General features: G+C 41.2%; 1 protein-coding gene across 2 annotated transcripts; it reads right to left on the reverse strand.

Moving 5' to 3' along the window:
- Positions 1-225: 225 nt before the first annotated feature.
- Positions 226-11,347, reverse strand: b3galt2 (UDP-Gal:betaGlcNAc beta 1,3-galactosyltransferase, polypeptide 2). Of its 2 annotated transcripts, XM_044362175.1 has the most exons (4): positions 11,248-11,347; positions 10,061-10,334; positions 9,353-9,904; positions 226-2,350 (listed from the first exon to the last, which is right to left on the reverse strand). In XM_044362175.1, the coding sequence occupies exon 4, from the start codon at positions 1,990-1,992 to the stop codon at positions 640-642; it is 1,353 nt and encodes a 450-aa protein (XP_044218110.1). In that variant the 5' UTR covers positions 1,993-2,350; positions 9,353-9,904; positions 10,061-10,334; positions 11,248-11,347; the 3' UTR covers positions 226-639. The 2 variants fall into 2 exon arrangements, with proteins under 2 accessions (XP_044218110.1, XP_044218111.1); XM_044362176.1 differs by lacking the exon at positions 9,353-9,904.
- Positions 11,348-19,113: the final 7,766 nt, after the last annotated feature.

The following is a 19,113-nucleotide window of genomic DNA, read 5'->3' on the forward strand; positions in this document are numbered from 1 at the left end:
AATACAATCTCAGTCATCTCCGACATGATTCTGAGTGCTTTCATGTTGATTTTTTTTTAAATAAAATACAGAATATGATAAACCTTCTCTTGAGTTGTGTTATTTGATAAATCTGTAAAGTAAACATTGACAAACAGGGCAGCATAACTGGTCAACGTCAAAGATACTTTCATTCATATTTAGGTAGTGTAACTTTCAACATACATGTACATTTCCCTTTGTCTGTGTAAACACATTTGTGTCTTAATTTTTTTTTTTTTTTTTTAGATTTCTAGAGTGCGACATACTGTACTACCCTTTAAAGGAGAACCCTCACTTTAACTGAAGAATGAGTTACCATCTTTCTGTTGGCACCTGAATTATCACAATCACCACTCTTGCACTGCAGCAGCTTTTGTGCATGCTCCATGTTGCAGACATGTCATCTAGTGTCCCTTTTAGAAATAGCTCAACAGGTTTACAATACTTGACATTTTTTCTCAAATTAAAAAAATAGTTTGGATCTTCAACTGTACACAATACCAAAAACAATGTGCTTTTCCTCATATAGTGTATAGTGCTGAGTTCAACATGCCCTCCACCAGCTGTTACAGTGTGCCCATCTCCCTTTTTTGAGGCAGGTGGTAATCACAGGATGCATCATGGAGGCCTCTCTCCATGAAACCTTCGGTGTCTGTACCTGCCGTTCTTTTCCTTAGCCATGTTGATACAGGCATTGTGCTTGTTGCTCTGCAAGTGGTTCCAGAACTTGATGAGTTCATTGGGGTGAAACTGATGGGACGTGATCAGGTGGCTGTATTTGCAACTGGAGTAAGACACCCGCCAATGGTTGAAGAGGAATTCATTGGGTGGCGGCACTGGGTCAATGCGCAACTTCGCCAGGCATATCCCCACATAAACATCCTCCAGGTGCAGCCTGCGTATGCTGAGAGAAGCCTGATAGATCTGCTCGGCCATGTCTCCTGAGAACACGTACCCTGTGCCAGAACAGAATATCGGGTAGCGCTCGCTTGGGTACAGCTCTGGCGGCATATACCACTTGCTGTCCTTGTTTCGGTTTGGTGCATAGCCTCTCATCAGGTAACCAGTGAAGTACCTCTGCTTGGGAGGCAGCTCAGGCTTCAGCAGCTTCTGGATGAGATACTCAGTATTGACAAACATGTCACTGTCTGTCTTCATCACATAAGAGGCGTGTGGGCAATAGGTAGCCACCCAGTTCATGCCCATTAGGGTTTTAATGGTCAGGTTGTAATAGGTGTCCTGATAGTCCTGTTGGATAATGTCATGGTAAACACGGCTCTCCTCCTCTATGCTGCTCTGGACGTAGGTGTCTGAGCTCTTTCCTGTGCCGAGCAAGAAGAGACGTATGAACCCTAGGCCCATTGCTACACTCTCATTCCCCCATGTCTGCCGGATCGCATTACGGGCATCAGCCTGGCCGGGTTCGGCAGCAATGAGGAGGATTAGGAATGGCGCGCTGTCCCTGCACTTGAAAGGCTCGTTCAGGATGTATCGGTAGGGCTGCGCACTGAGTCTCCCTCCCACACCCATCTCCTTTTGTAAACTGTTGTTGGTGCTCATGGAGTCCCCAAGTCCCATTACACCCATCCTGGCTCCTCCCCCTCCACCCAGTCCTCCACCTCCTCCTCCTCCTCCTCCTCCTCCAGTCTCCCCCACTGCCCCCTCCGCCTGCTGTGAGCTGAGGTTGAGCAGAGGCTTTGGCGCTACATACCCCGTCTCCCTCCACAGGCTCCTCAGGGAGCTGCTCTGGTTTGCTTCTCCCTTGGGGCTACGGAAGCCCCTGACGGTGTAGGCCAGCGGGTTTTCCCGGGGCCCACTGCGTCCAGGCAGCCAGTCCTGGTGGCTGAAAAATAGGAAGAGGGTGAAGAGCAGAGCCAGCGAGAGGAGGCCAGCCACATGGGTCCGGAATAGCGAACGCTTGACGGTCCAGGTCATCTTGATGGGACAGCAGTGCCGCCGTCTCCACTGCATGGTGCAGGTTGGGGTTGCAGGAGGCTGCTGCGGCTGCTGCTCGAGAATGGGCGGCGGCGGTGGTCACATACAGTCACCTCAAACATGTGGTTGCCAACAGTCAGAGGGTTATCTGAGCTGGCAGATGGGTTGGAGTGAGCCTCCTGGTAGAGTCAGGGGTATGTTTGAGCCCCTCAGTGCAGCTTGGAGCAGGGTTAAAAAGGCTCCCGGTGGAGCTAGGAAGGCGACGATTCTCTGTCCATGGAGGCTTCTCCCTGACTCTTCTTTGGCACTGTAGACAAACAGAGGGTCATGCTCTATGTCTCGTCTCCTTCAGGATATGATAAGGGTCACCTCCTCTGTGTTTGCTCTCTCTAATCTGAAAAGAGAAAAAAAGAAATAGAGGAAATATTCTTGGCAGCAGTCCAAAAAGCACCTTCTATTCACTGGCACTGAGCCACATGTCAATTGTTTGAGTTGCAGATGTGTTTTTTATTCTACTTGTGAGGAGCTTCTTTCTTAATCACTTTATTTATGGTTTGTTTTGACACTCTGAGAGTAACTGTAAATTAATTTCTTCCAGATGCAAAAGCCCCAATTAGAGTCTTCTGCGTATGCAGTGCCCACCATGGTAAATGGCTCTTTTGGTAAGCTGACTTAACATATCGAAAGGGAGAAGCTGAATCAATATGACAGCGTTGTAGCATCTTTGATTGGACAGGGACGTAGCACACAACAGGCTCAAGGGATGTGGCTTTCTGAGGAAGGAAAATGGGAGATTTAGAGAATACTATTGGAGCATGTCAGAAGGGTGGATTGCAGCTGCAGAAATTACTATGCATAAAGTGCATCTGTATGATTGAGAAAAAGCACATCCAGATGCCTGAGTATTTTCTGAGATACAGCATAACACACATTTTTAGAATAAATCAGTCAAACACAACTGACTAAATGAGCACATTTTCCTAATACTTTAATAGGTGACAGAAAACATTTACTATATCATAACAAACTCATATCACAGTTAAGATCTAAAATATGAAAATCAGTGAAAAACAGGAAATGTTCTAGAGCTCTAGATGTGCTGTCTATCTGGTGCTGCAAACGGTGAGATGGTGGTTGCCTCTTGCATGTCATTATTCAGCTTAATGCCTGGGGCAGAAGTATAAATTGCAGGTTTGCTCAATGTGATGCCGACTAACGCTACTCTGAGCCGCTTGGGCGAGCGAGTGTCATCAGCCCCCCACCACGCGTCGACAGCTAGGGAGGAGATGCATCTGTCAAAATGAGTTTTCAGGGTCCAGCAGGCAGTGGTGCCGAAGCCTGAGCCAGCCTCTGGCGATAACAGCCTTCACCCGCCATTCACCTTCCACCTTCGGCTTATCAATGCTGCCTACTGTCTAGCTGAGACCACCCAGGCTGCTTGATCTTCTACCACGAGCAGGCATAAATACAGTACATGCAAGGAGAGATACGCATAAATGTTCACATGCAAACACAAGCACATGCAGCAACACAGACAAAATGTGACGTGAATGATTGCATCTGTTGCCCACAGGGAGTTGTGCACCAAGGGAAGCACAAAAGCGATCACGTATGTGCACATTGATTCACTAACTCACCAAGGAAAACAATCAGTTTGCACAAGCACAAAATTTACTGTGCATTGCATGTAATCGTATGCACAAAATGAATGAATGCAAAATCTAATGCACACAAGACTTAAATGCCATATACGACATACTGCACACAGTCACTCGTATGTAGACTCACACAAAAGAAGCACATCACAGATAATTATATCCACACCCATCCGGGCACATCATCATTTCTGTGCATATTAACACAAACACACACACACACACATACACACACACACACAAGGAGACACAAATCACCAGAGAAAACAGAATATGCCAGCAGAAACTTGCAGGTTGAACCAGACTCTTGTGAATATTAATGTAGCAGCAGTGTAAAGTCTTATCCATGCTTCCTTCCTGAGTGTATTAATTTACTGAGTGTCTCTATATTGCCTTTTTTTGTTTATTGTTTGCTCACTTTTTTAATAATTCGCAGATACCGAGCAACAGAGGATTGTTTTGTACAAATGCTACACGCTTCCTTGGTGTGAGGCAGATTTTCTAAACTTCCAATATTCATTTCCTGTTATGTTTGCTCATTCATCATGACAACTTGCAAGGAACACGATAACCTTTTCAGGCGAGTGTGCTTACCCAGCGCAAGCAATTACAGGAGAATGAGAGGGGCCAGGGCCGGCTTTGTTTTAAAGGTTAACATACTTTACATCGAAGCATATCCAGCGCTTGAGAGATTTCTGCTGTCAACTAAATGAACATCTAGTTACGTGAGCTCTGATGAAGTGTGCACACACACAGAGGGACACATACTCACATAAATGTACGTAGAGATACACACACACACCCAACGGATGCCCACACATGACCACATCCACCCACTCGCCCACCCACACGCTCAAACACAGACAGACAAACAGGGATGTGATTGTTTGACTTTTTTTGTTTTGTTTTTCCACATGAATGCCAATTTCACTGCGAGATCCCACATCCATTTTTACTTTTTAGCAGTTCCATTTAATCTGCCAGTGCCTCTCCGCATTAATTCATTTTCTTGCCTCCCATCAATGTCACTTCTATGCAAGCCAATTAGTTACACTAGCACTAATTAAAGCCCCAGCGATTCTGCAGCGGTCAATAATCAGAACGAAGGCTGGGGGAGTGACACAGTGGTGACATACTAGGCATACGTTATAGTGTTGTCTCTGTCACCGAATCAGCGTCAAAAGGGCTAAAATTGAATAAAACTTCACTACAGCAAAGTAAGCAAGCAATTCAACACAGTTTGCTTTCTTTGTTTCTACGCCTACATAAACGGCCGTGCCCGCCTTTGCCTCCACAATGCGTGTAACGCATGCAAGACAAGCTTCGCCGATGTCGACGAGGATATGACCTTCATTCAGTAAAACACTGCACTTTATGATAGTGACACATTTTCCTCGGGAAAAATACAAGCTCCCATTTGTGAGGCGTTTAGAGTGGCTGTTCACTGAAGTAAAGAGGTTAAATTCTGCTTTATTGAAACAGGCCTGACTGATTATGTGGCTGTTTCATCGAATGACACTGCCTCGAAGCAACAGTCCTCATTCAACCACTGAAGTAGCATTGTGGCACATGGCCTTCATCAGGGCGAATAAATAAATAAATAAATAAAATCAGCGTTCTTAAAAACATTCCCTGACAAAGGCCATATGACAAAACACTACGGTAACAAAAAAAAAAAAAAAAAGCATGTGTGTTGTGGCTGAGTGCTATTTTTTCAAAGGGCTGTGACTTACAATTATTTTCATTAGCGATTAATTTTTTTTCTCAAGTAATTATTCTGTCTAAAATGTCAAAAAAAAAGTGTGAAAAAATATTTATCACAATTATCCCAGAGCCCAAGGTGACATATTCAAATTGCTTGTTTTAACCCCAAAGATATTCAGCATAAGAATAGAAACAGACATTTCAGAAGAAGAAGGGAACCAGCAAATGATTGTCATTTTACCTTGAAAAGTGGCTTGAATGATTAATTAATTATCAAATGAGTTGCCAATTAATTTAAATTGAATGTACTAATCGTTTCAATTGTAATTGTTTAAAGGCAGTTCTGATACACAAAACTGCAGCATTTTAGTGTAGAGTACACTGAACTGGTTAAATAAAACACATAATCCAGTACATCAGTTCGTGTTGCCCAGTTATCTTTCACATCTAGTTTTTTATAAACCAAGCACGTGGTTGACTGCTGAAGTAGCAGCTGTATAATCAGCCTCAGTAGCAATTTAATGTCATATCTGAGAGATATACAGTGAAGTGATTTTACAAAATGATGCAGCGAGAGCGCTACAGATGACTTTTCTGTTTTTAATTCTGCAGGAAGGTTGTAATGTCAATGTTTAGCATCCATATATTTGCTTGGGAATTAAAATTAAGCTATGTATGTATTGCACTCCAAAGAGGCTTCATCAAACTCAAATCAGTCAGGAAGTTGATGCTTAATTGTAGTCTGGTGAGAGTACAGTTGTTACGCCCAGTAAATAGGGCCAACAGGGAGCAAATAGGACGACCATTGTTTGGTTTCTGTTTAATATGAGACTACCCTGGCTCTCAGTCCCCATTGTCATCATTCCAGTTGGAGGAACCAAAGTCTAAAGAGAATATCTTTATCTTTAGAAACAGCTTTATCTTCAATTGCGCCCTCTCTCTGTGTGTTTGAGATCTCGCTTCCCATTGCTTTCTTTACTGTATTGCTTTTGTTGGCAAGAAAACGATTGAATTAGTTTTGCTTCCTTGTGACACGGCCTGCACGGCAATGACTTTTAAGAATTTTATATCTGCTTTTGTTCTCTCCAGGTTCTCTCATCTTAAAAAAAAAGAATCTTCCAGGGAATTCAGTCCTGGGCTTTGTAAAGAGCAGACACTTGAAATAAAGGAGGCTGTTGGTGAGTCCACACCTCTCCCCCGAGTGCTGCAGGGGTCTCATCTTAATCCCTCCTCATTCTGGTCACTTTCCTCTCTCCCTGTTCAGCTGCACCTCTCCTCAACAACCTGTCATTTTCTGGCTGTTGTTTACCATCTGACTGCAGTGAAGAGTTCACAAATACTGCCAAAAAGACAAGTGAAATTGGGGTGAGGGGTGGCATCATCGCTATTCTTCTTCCTGACTTTCACTTTCTCTCCCTCTGCTTCATTTCGAGTTATTAACCAGCTTGCTGTCCCAAAGTGAGGTACCGTATGGGGCTTTGATAATCTTGAGCAAACTGTTTCACCAAACAAAGACATTTTTGTTGCATATAAACAGAAGTACAGGGAATTTTATTATATGAGAACTATAAATTGTATAGGATTGCAAAAGTGAATTTGTTGTGCTTTTTAAGAGTGGTAACCAAAGAAAGAGATCATGTACTTTGCTTAATTTGCTTCAGAAATGATATGACAGTGGCAAATATCAGTCAAAAATCAAATTCTAAGGTTAAAACATTCTTGTTAAATGTGTGTTATGCTACTTATAGTATGATGGGGGGAGGCACTAATCCAGAAAACAAATATTAAATTCATTTCAAATGAAGTAATCTCTATTATATGATTTAAAGGCTGTTTAAGACATCTGAGATTTTGTCTTATATGTTAATATGCTTATTGTAAAGAACAAATATGTCTCACTGTAAGTATGATTGTCAAAAATTTCCAGAGGAAATATTTATATAATAATGTTGTTAAGTTGTGTATTTGGTATTTAACAGGTGATAAAGGTGATGAGTATCATTTATATATTGGTTTCTCCTGATGAATACAGAAATAGGTTCTTTAATAACATGCTACATTCAAGTTGTTATTGAGCATTTGCCAGGGTTTCATCATTTGTTGACTATTTCTAAACAGTAAACATTTGACTATATCTGTCCAGTTTTAAATACTAAGCGACAGGTGACTCTATTTTTTTTGCATAAGTTTGCCTATGAGAGGTAATTATGGAACAAAGTCCAAGCAAAACTCTTTATGCTATGTTCAGCCTGGCAGATGCTTTCAGTTTTTTCTCTGAGGTTCTTAATGATCTGAACGACAACCCAAATACAATAGTGGTGAATGGGATTTCAGGTGCTAAAAGGAAATTACACTTCAAATATTTCCTGTCTGGGTAATCCACAGACTGTGTTTTGTGCAGTTTTTACTGGAACAAACTTTCTATTCAAGAAATAGTCCTGATAAAAAAACAACAACAACAACAACAACAACAACAACAAAAAAAATAGTGCGGCAGAGAGAGGAAATGTTTTTTTTGGGGGGGTGATTTGAGTGAACTGACCCTTTAAACATATTTGGTGTGTATCTGACTCAACTGGGATAGGACCGCTGGGAGGGAGGGTTGCATTCTTGCTAAGTGTTGCAGAGCAGATGACTGACACTGGATGGCCAGCTGTGTTTTTTTTTTTTTTTCCTCCCCCTTTATCACTAGAGGCTGGTCAGATCTGGGCCAGGCCACTGGAGCCCCATCCCATCACACGACATGACCATATCTGATCCTTAAAGGGTCAGTTCACCCAAATTACTGGAAAAAACAAACAAATATTTTCTCACTTACATCTACACCTATCTCTCTAGCTGTATCTAGCATTGCAGACTGTTTTTTTTTTTTTAAATTTGCTTCCTCGTTGTAATTTTCTCTGAGACAACTGCCTCCACTTCAATATTTTTTGTAAGTTGTGTAAACACAAGTCAAAGTGACATAATGTGGAGGTGCTGTGAAACATTTAGATTCATTTGTCCTTTAAAAAGAGGCCGTAACAAAGGATCGAACAGCCTCTTAAAACTGGACTCAAAAATACAAGAGACCTCAGGGAAATAAAGCTTTGGCAGCTCCGAGCTGCTGTCGATGTAGTAAATATTATATGACAGTGATTCTCTTTCACTCAGTCAGAGTGATATCCACGCCTTCTCACTGAGCTGCTGCCAACTTTCACTTGAATTTAATTCTAGCTTTATTTCCGTTTTACTTCGTTAATAAAGCCCGTACTCTCTTCACTTCAGCTCTTTTCAGGGTTGTCGGTTGAGACGCCACTGCAATAAATTATGGTGGTTTGAAAATTAGACTCTATTAAAGTTTCATAATGTAGTGGGCAGAGTGAACACCCAGATGGCAAGCCTAGCTGTTTTTTTATTTTTTTATTTTATTTTTAATGCCCATCTCAGCAGTTAGCAGATATCCCTAAGCATGCGCAGGCTTCAGTGCCAAATAGCTCAGGCAGCTGGACGTGATGAAGTGGATAAAAAGCCCTGTTAATTGAACTGGATCAATGGAAATTCCTTGGCTTTGCCTCTTGGCAGGTCCAAGGAGGGGTTTCCTAATCTTGATTTTATGTAAACGAATACAGAATGGACTACTGACCCCCATTTTATGACACTGATTGTACCTTCAGGAGCTCCCATCAACTTTGATAGAAACGTCTCTGCTCTAGGCAAGGACAAGTGAAAGCTATCATTGTATATTTATCCTTAAGGAGTGTCGTCAGAGTAAAATCAAACTATTCTTCATTTTGCAGTGATACACCTGCCTTGAACACCTGCCCGAGGCACCCCTGTGTGTCACTGCAACATTTTAGGGAGCCACTGGGGGGTCCAAAAAGTGCACTGCAGGATGTGGGACACAGAGGAAGGGCAGATGGATTGAGGGATGGATGGATACTTGTCAAGGCGGCAGAAAAGGGTGGATGGCTGGATGTAATGGAGGGGAGAGGAGGGCGGGGAAGGCTAAATGAATAATGAGGATGTGGAGGACTGATGAGACGTGCAGTGCTGCGTACCTCCTCCTCCTCCTCATGCTGCTGCTGCTGCTGCTGCTGACAGGGCTGCGGTCGGCTGACGGAGTGTGTGAACCCCGGTGCGTTTACCCGCCATCACCGCCTGCTTGGATTGGACAACAACCTGGGCTTTAATGCGTCTCCTCTTCCAGCTCCCTCTCCTCTAATCACACTGACACCTCGGATGCGTTACGTCCCTCCTCGTCCTCATCCCCACAGGCTCAACAAACCTGCAGGTTTTTTGGTTCTCCTCCTGCTGCGACTCCTCCTCTGCTCTCTCTCCTGCTCCTTGTGTCCGTATTACACCACAGCTCCCCTCTATCTCACTACTTGATTTTTTTTTTTTTTTTTTTTTGCTTCCCCCCTCGCTGTTTTACTGTTATTTCTTGATCTCATCCAAGTTCATCTCCCTTTCTGTAATGTAAAAATGTAAATAGAAAACACCACAGCATCCACACACGTTTATCCAGCACCCGATCCTCTCTGAAAGGAGGTGAGAGAGCAGCGGCGACAGAGCGGCAGGAGTGCGGCTGGTCCTGCACGATGCTCAGCGGGCTGATGTAAACAGTAGAAGCGCAGTGAAAGATGGAGGAAAAACAGAATAAAAAAAAAATATATAAAATCCTCTACCACCTCTGAGTCAATTCACTGCCAAAACAGATTCCCCGAGTCCTGAAGGCAAAACAAAAAAAAAAACAACAACTCGTTTACCTTCAACTCCCTGCCTCCTTGGTTTGACAGTCCGCTTCTTCTTTTTCTTCTCTACTGAATCTTTCCTCCGCTCCGCCTCAGACCGACCCCTGTCGGATTTCCCAGCCGGGTAAGGCAGCTGCTGGCCCGGGCAGGTTGGCTGTCGGACACCGCTACACTGACGGAACTCTACCACGTCACTGCATTCTTAGCGGAGAAGCTCACGTGACCCAGTTAGACGCTTGTGCTGCATTCATGGGGTGTTGGTGAAAAATCCCCTTCAACACACACCCATCTACACACACACACACACACACACACACACACACACACACACACACACACACACACACACACACACACAGAGTTAAAAAAAGTGTTCAAATACATACTGTAATAATTAGAACTTGCAAAAGGTGCAGCCCATATAATTACTGATATTATAGTCTTGTTCCAGGATATTATTAATCAACCCATTTTATTTAAGTTTGAGGAGAGGGATAGAAAGCAGAGACAGATCCTAGGTGAGGTTGAGACAGAGATGCACTTCCTCCTACAATGTAAAACATTCAATAAATGAAGGAACATTTAAAATTTCAGATTTCAAAGAGCTTAATGACCTCTTAAAATTAAAAATACTCTTTGGAGAAGGAGGGCGGATCTTGCTGCTCAATATGTATTCACATGTCACACCCTGAGGGACAGTTGATGACCAAGACACACACACACACACCCACACACACACACACACACACACAGTCATAGGATATACTGTATACATAAATACATAGATATACCCTATATGATTAATATATATCAGTCCTAATGTTATTTTAATGTTATTTTGTTCATTGACTTTTGATGCTTTGGCAATATTATTTGTTGTGACATTCATGCCAATAAAGCAAATTTGGAATTTGAATTTAAAATATTACATTAAATAACAGTTATTATGTCTGACACAGACAAGCTCTCATTTTGACCAGGCCATGAAAGTAAGTAATGAATCTTATTGTACAAATACACAGTACTATACTATACATTTAGAAAACACTCATAAACATTTAATACAGTAAAATTAGTTTATTTTCATGATTCTTAGTGCATTACATTTTGTGACAAAGAAAATCAAAGAAAATGATTTATTTTCTTTTTTGAGTCTCATATTCACAATAAAAGTGTGATATCAATTAATATTCAAAACTTACCTCCATGACGTCATACTTGAAAGGGAACATGTTTTCATAGTAATTTCACAATGTCAAAAAGCTACCACTAAATCCTTTTGAGGAAATGTGTTTCTTTCAATCCAATTTTTTTTTTTTTTTTTTTTTTTAGATAAAAACAAACAAAAACAAAAAAAAAATTGCTATGGACACACAATCAGAAGGCCTCAATCACAGCTTTGGAATCACATCATTTCAGTCACAACCAGTTGCCTTTTGAGTTGAAAATTGTGCTTTCACTTATGGATACCCCAGTCCACATATTTTTGTGTAATTCTGGCAGTTTTTCATGGTTTAGGTCCCTCCGTTCCAATTAAGGGAAATCTTAATGCTGTAAAATACAATGATATTTTAGACAATATTGGGATTTCAATTTGTTGCAAAAGTTTGGGGAAGACTCTTTCCTGTTTCAATATGACAATGCCCCACACACAAAGCTAGGCCCGTAAAAAATGGTTTTCCCAGTTAAGAACTTGACTTGACCATCCAACAGCTTTGGGATAAACCTGAACACAGACCGCGAGCCGGGTCTTAATAGTTACTCCCTGCAGCCACACAGGTTTCACAGTCTTGTGGAAAGCCATCAACAATCACATATGGATGTAATGTGCAGGTGTCCATATACATTTATCTGCTTAGATTACTCAAGTACTTTAATAAAACTGTGTGTTGATTGTTAGCTGTCACATGATACAGCAATTAAAAACAAACAAGCGAGTACATTTAAAGCAAAGACCCTACATTGGACTGAATTGTGGTTCTTCTGTGAATGTCTCTGTTTTTGGTCCACAAAAAAAAAAAAGAAAAGAAAAAGATGCAGCAAATTCTTATGTGTTTATGTATCATTCCTGACATGTGATTCTAAATGTCTCAGTAAAAAAAAATCAGGGTCCATTCTTAAAAAAAAATTTTAAAAAATTGCAAACAGTGTCTCCCATCTGAAAGCTGAAGTGGGTGGTATTTTTCGAAGAGAAAGCTCATTCCTCCCACTTTTCCCACATTCACATGAATGCAGCATCTCTCTCTCTCTCTCTCTCTCTCTCTCTCTCTCTCTCTCTCTCTCTCCTCTCCCTCCTCTTCCCCTCCTCTCTAGCCCACCACCCTGGTCCCCCCTATGTGGGCGGAAAAAAAGGGATTAAGAGCATGGTGGCCAGCGGTTGTCTGGTAACAGCTGGATTTGCCACCATTGTGCTCTTTGTTTAACATTGCTGGCAATGTTTTCCGCTGGATAGTACTAGTTTTAAAACAATTTCGAAAAAAAAAAAAAAAAAAAAATCTTTTGCCCTGTTTGCTACATTAGTAATGCATCATTATGCACACATGATTACCTACTATATTTAGCATGCTTTCACATCTAGACTGACAAAAAAAAAATCACATGCCCGTGGTTGTCGACAGTGCTGAGTGTCTCCTTCCACTCCAGCATGATGATGAAACCCTACCTGCCTCATTAATGACTTAAACACAATGCAAACCCTTCATCAGCCTTCAGTCATGTTTACACTCATGCACCTCCAGAGACCGCCGTGTTTCTTGATAAGCAGTGAAAGCAGCTTGTCTCTTTCCCTCTCTCAGTAGAAGTGGAGCAGATGGAATTATTGCTCATGCAAAAGCAGCTTGCCACTTCAGGGACAGTAAGCCGTTGGGAGAGCATCCTCTTGCAGCACTGTAAATATTGTAAGGTATCACCACACAGCATAGGAGCACATGTGACTGAATAATTAATAGGAGCTGTGTCTTTGACAGAAATACTTTGGAGGCCATTAGCTCGGCTACCTGGCCGGTGAGAGCATATTTGTCAAAAGAAAGTAATGCCGGGGTGGTGATTGATTTCCCATGGCTGCCAGGTTAGAAACAGTGCGCCTCTGTACATTAATATCATGTGGCATCTATTAGATAGGTGACTTCCTCAACGTGTCTAGCCTGGCTGCCTCTGCAAAGACTGCCGTATCAAAATTTAAATTGTCATCATTAATTGCTGGTGCTCGGGGAGTATCTCGGAACATCACGTCTGCCTCTCCTGCTGTGTCTTAGAGAAACTCAGTCCCCTGCACACATGCATGCATACACAGATACAGTAGACATAAACGTACATGCACACAAACACACACTTTTTTACTTTTCATAAATTTCTGATTGATGCCTCTGCAGTCTTTTTTTTTTTTTTTTTATAAATGATAATTGCAGCTCCTGTAATGTGATCTCCTTTTATCTCACAAGAGTTTAAACACCCATGTCTTGAAGTGTAAAGTCAATAAAAGTATGTGTGTGCTTTGACATAAAATGAAGCGCTATCCACAAAATATGACTGCAGTGGCAAAACAAATAAAGACAGAGACCACACTTCTGTATTGTTTGTTTGTTTTGTTTGTGTCGTTTCTAACATACTTCTAAGAAGTGAAGAAAATATGAACGTACAGCCACGGTTTCTTTTCTATGCAAAGCAATAAGTTCAAACATAAATGGTCCAACATTTGCATAGCAACTCGGAAACCCTTTCACATTTGAATAATCTCTAATTTCTATGCTTTCAGGCATGGTCAATTCACCATATTGGCAAGTTCTGAAAAGAAATGCCAAATGACATGGCAAATAATGCAGTTTTATATACCTATTCCCTTCATGTGTTTACCTATTTTTTTTCCTCTTTGTTCTAATCCTTTCCAAAGCTCCAGGTTGGTCTGTACTTTACTTTTTCTCTCAGACGTTGCTAGAGGAGGGGAAGGTTGGTTATCTCGACGGTACGCCCTTTAAGAAATGCAGTCTCAGATGAAATGTGAGCTGTTATTGCTTCTCTTAAAGAGTGCAGTCGCAATATCCTGTGGCAGAGCCTCAAGAGCAGGCAGGGACGTCTCTGTGAATATCTTTGCCTTCACTCAGACTCAGGCCCTTGTTCAAAAAAAAAAATGGGGGTCAGCTGTGTTATAGCCTAGGACATCTTACTAAGAATTAAGCCCGATTTTACTTCACTCAATTTTCTGTTATCTCTGGGGCAAAACATGGTGTAAAAATTACAAAGGAGACTTTTATCATTTAAATCATACCAGGACAGATTGACTGACATGTTTGGGGAAAAAAGTAGCTTTTTCTGACTGCAATTATCCTTATTCCTCCAATCAACACATGCTTTAATTATATGTGTTTGCATTTTAATTAAATTTAAATCATTTGCATAAATCTGACATATGATACATACAGGATGGATCAGAAAAACAGCCTCCTAAGTGGTGAGAGATGCATACATCCACATTAATGTGAAAAACATTTTTTCTGAGCAGATCCAATCAGAAAATGCATGCATTTCACACAGTTGGCAGACACTTTGGACAGTAGCATGCCTGTCAAAATGGATTGATTCTCATAGATGAGCAACAAGCAGTGCAGTGTTTCCTGTCAATATATAGAGACAGAATAATAAGAACTAGCATACATGTGTGATTGTCTCTGCTTTTCACAAAAAAAGAGGAATCTGATTTCAGTCTGTATACAGGAAACACATTTTAATTCCATGTGTAAATCCATCTCAATCATATCCAGACACGTCTAGACACAAGATACTTGTCATAGCACGGGCTAAAGAAAGCCAGAGCTGTCCGATCTTCACTGCCAGATATAGATGTGGTCAGACAGTCTGCAATCCGGCCACAATGTACAAATGAGCAATGTAAACAAGACAAGCTGGAGGTGAAAGCAGGAAGTCATGTTGGCAGTTACGAGGGATGCATTCCATTCCTTTTTTGAGAAAGTACGAGAATACTGTGGTGTGATCTTTTCATTAACAGTCTTTAAAATCAAGTATTAAAAACTCCATTCAACTGACAAACATCTTTAGTGAGCAGTTTACATGTTTAGTAGTTTAAATGTAATTGAAGTATAAGACTAAAAACACTACTTATTTATGAAATGGTCTGATGCGGTGTGGCTGCTGTTATTCTGAATTAATGCAGTCCACACACACATACAGATAAATTAAGGAGAAAGAGAGTCGAGAAAACATCATGTAGAGGTATTGTTGTCATTGTCATTGGCATAATCGCAAAATCTCAAAAGTTACATCTTGAGAATCAGATTAAAATTAAACTTTTTAAAAATGAGGGATATTTCTTACGAGTGTAGTGTGCTTTTATTTTGAAAGTTTGATTGACAGGATGAGAATTTTCTGCAGGGTGAGACATGTCTGTCTTGCTCACACCTGTGTCATCAAAATTATCCAAGTTCTGGGCCCATTCACTTGAATTTCAATTAGTAAATTGGAAACTCTTGATGAGTTTGTGTGTGAAACAAATTATTTTCCTAATTTTCATCAAAATTGGGGGCAAAGTCTTATTTTGAAAGGCTAATTGCGGACTTCCTGTTGGATTTAGGTCAGGGGTGTCAGCATATGATTTGTAGGTCTTTGTGAGACGAATAATTCAGTTTTGGTTTGATCTCTCTATGACATTCCTACGGGCTGTGGCAGCCATTTTAGTTACATAGGTGGCGCTAGAGAGCACATTTTTGGCACTATAGGGGTTAATTTTTATATTTTATCAAATTTTTCACCAGACCTGATGTGTGTGCCAAATTTGGTGAGTCAAATTAAGGTGTGATGTGCCGGAATAATAAAGAAAGAAAGAGAGAAAAAAAGAAAGAAAGAAAGAAAGAAAGAAAGAAAGAAAGAAAGAAAGAAACACATGAAAAACAAGGCTGTTTTACAGTAGTCCTCTGCCTTTTGGACTCGGTCCCTAAAAATGAAACAAAAATGTGACTCAACCAATGTGTTTACAAGAAGTTATGAAATGTGGAGTTTTGACATACTATGGTGAACTGGGTTGCATTAGCTCAGGAACCAGCAAGGCAAACTTTTTTTTAACTTTATTTGTACAACACAGCACAGTTAGTTTTTCAACACTTTCTGTCTAAGAGGAGGGCATGCCATTATTGGTGTATGGAACAAAACTCATGGTTTGACATCTCTGCTGACTCTTACATTGACTGAGGAACACTAAATGGAAAGCAAACTGTTTTGGTATTGGCTGAATTTACAATTTACAATTTCATTTAGCAGATGCTTTTATCCAAAGGGACATAAATCTGAGAGCTGATACAACACCAACAGGGATCAAGTCAGGAAAGAACAACACGAGTGCCATAAAACTAAGTTTGAGTCTGACAGGACGTAGATGCCAACAGCCAGTGCACAGAGGCAATGAATAGAGTGCACAGACTGTATAGAGGTAGATTTTTTTTTTCTTTTTTTTCCCTTCAGTCCATCAAGTGCGGAGGTGTTGGTGAAAGAGCTGGGTCTTAAGTCTTTTTTTAAAGATCGAAAGAGACTCTGCGGATCAAACAGAGCTTGGTAACTGGTTTCACCATCGGGGAACTACAGAAGAGAAGAGTCTGGCTAGTGACTTAGGGCCCTGTTGTGACCTGAATGTGGGAGTTCAGGTAGGCAGGAGCTGTTTAAGTTGCTGTTTTGTTGGTGAGTATCAGGGTTTTGATTTTTATGCGGGCGGCAACTGGTGGCCAGTGGGGGGATATGAACAGCAGGGTGACGTGTTGTTTTGGGCTGGTTGAAGACCAGACAGGCTGCCACATTCTGGATCATCTGCAGAGGTTTGAACATACATGGGGGGAGGCCTGCCAGTAAGGATTTGCAGTAGTCTATGTGTGATATAATGCAAGTGTCAAAGTGGGTCCTTTTCTTTTAAGTTTTCTTATTCACTTGATCTCAGTAATTGCATGTTTTTGCTTTTAGTTTGGGTTTTATCAGCATATTTATACATATTTTTATATTATTTATTATTCTTGGATTTGTGTATTGCATGGTTTGACTTTTATATTTTGCTTGGTTTTATGGATTTCCTGTTTTGATATTTTGCATGTTTGGGACTGAGAATCAGAGAGTGATAAGAAACAGCTGTATCTAACTGGACCACACCCCCCACACAGCACCAGATTGGCGGACACAGGACAGTGTGAACCACGGTGTGCAACTGAAATGGACAGAATACAGAACGACAGAGTTAGAGCCTGAAACGAGGTAACGCACAGATGTCCGTGGACAAGCCAGACAGAACGTGGAGAGAGTTGGTTCAAGACCCACTATACAATAAGTAAAGGAACTTGAACCAAGCAAGCTAATCCTGTGTATGAGTGTAAGCTGTTGTTGGTGTGAAACCACAACTGAAGGTGCTTGTTTCTGCTCAACAGCGACCGCAGCAACGCCTATGAGGAGATAGGACAGCTGATCCGGAAACAGAGCGGCCTCGCGACTACTGCCATAGAAACTCCTTTCTCCTGTGCTGCCCCGAGGAACTTAAGTTCACTTCACATCTCCCCTTTCTGAACTATATTCTTATTAATGGTATTGGACTCTTGCATGCCATTTTAAAGGACAGATATTAACTGTTTTACTTTTGTATCATTTTACCATGGTATTTTTAGTTCTTATTAAATTATTTAAATTGTACCTGTGGTGGTGTATTTCTTAGCAGTGGAAACAGTTTTTATTGCTGGTAAAAAACAGAACCTCACACTATTCCAGGGCAAATCGACACAACCGAGCAATTGAGGTCACGTTGTGGTGGTAAACTGGCTTTCCATGAATAGGCCAGTAATTGTGCGAAGATAACATTCATGTCAATAAGAGATCGTTCCCAAGGGAACTCGGAAGGGGATGATCAGTGAGGTCACATTTGAATTTTCTGTGTGTGATGAGAAAAGGCCACTACGCCATGTGTATTCGGAGAAATGCGGAAGATACAAAGTAGAACTGATACATGTTAGAGAAATGTGAGACACCATTGTTTTCTGAGATGAGTCATGTTTGGATTATTATCAAAGTGTTGATCAATTCATTATGAGAGGTATATAAGTTAATGTTTTATGATTTTTCATTTGGTTCTTTATCCTAGGATCAAGGCCTCGGTTTGCTTTGTATTGCTCTTTATGCAGAGTAAACCTATTCAAATTGAACTCTACCAGCTTCCAGTGTATTTCTTTGAGTCTTTCTCTTACAGGTTTTGAGTTTAATACTAAATTGTGACCTGAAGATTTATCGGCCCATCTGAAGATTTCCCACAACAATGTGAACTTTAAAGGTTAGTTGGTCATCATCATGACACTCATGTTTCAGGCAGACTTTGTTGGGTTGATTTGAGTTGGATGCTGATGTCTTGTTGTATAGAGGGACTGGCTGGGATGACAAGGAGCTTGGTCTTACAGATGTTAAGCTGAAGGTAATGTCCTTTCATCCATGCTGATATATCGGCAAGGCATGATGAGATCCAAGCCGAGACTGTGTGGTCTTCTGGCGGGAATGACAGGAAGAGCTGGGTATCATCAGCATAGCAATGGTATGAGAAACCATGGGAGCGGATTATTGCACCAAGTGCAGTCGTGTATACTGAAAAGAGAAGGGGACCAAGCACTGACCCTTGAAGAACCCCTGTGGATAAGCTGTGTGGTTTGGACACTTCTCTCCTCCAAGATACTCTAAAATATCTCCCTGAGAGGTAGGACATGAACCAGTAGAGGGCAGATCCTGAGATACCAAACTCAGTGAATATGGAGAGGAGGATTTGGTGGTTAACTGTGTCAAAGGCAGCTGACAGATCTAGAGCTGAAGCAAGAGAGCTGAAGTATGACCAGCATCCCTAGCTGTACGTAGTGATTCCATAACTGAAAGGAGTGCAGTCTTGGTAGAGTGCCCCTGCTTAAAGCTGGATTGATTTGAGTTGTACAGAAGTGAAACCGGTTTCTAATTTTCAAACCTGGGCTGGGTTGAGTGTTGGTTTATACATCTTGTGTGGTAAATTACCAGGAAGTGTCAAGGCTGAACAGGCCCTTTCAGGTTTTCACAGCAAG

The sequence above is a fragment of the Thunnus albacares genome, chromosome 9 (genome assembly GCF_914725855.1).
Source record: "Thunnus albacares chromosome 9, fThuAlb1.1, whole genome shotgun sequence".
Taxonomy (NCBI): Eukaryota; Metazoa; Chordata; class Actinopteri; order Scombriformes; family Scombridae; genus Thunnus; species Thunnus albacares.

Coding starts and splice junctions, on each gene's coding strand:
- b3galt2 (XM_044362176.1), bottom strand. CDS start 1,992: ATGCAGTGGAGACGGCGGCACTGCTGTCCCATCAAGATGACCTGGACC.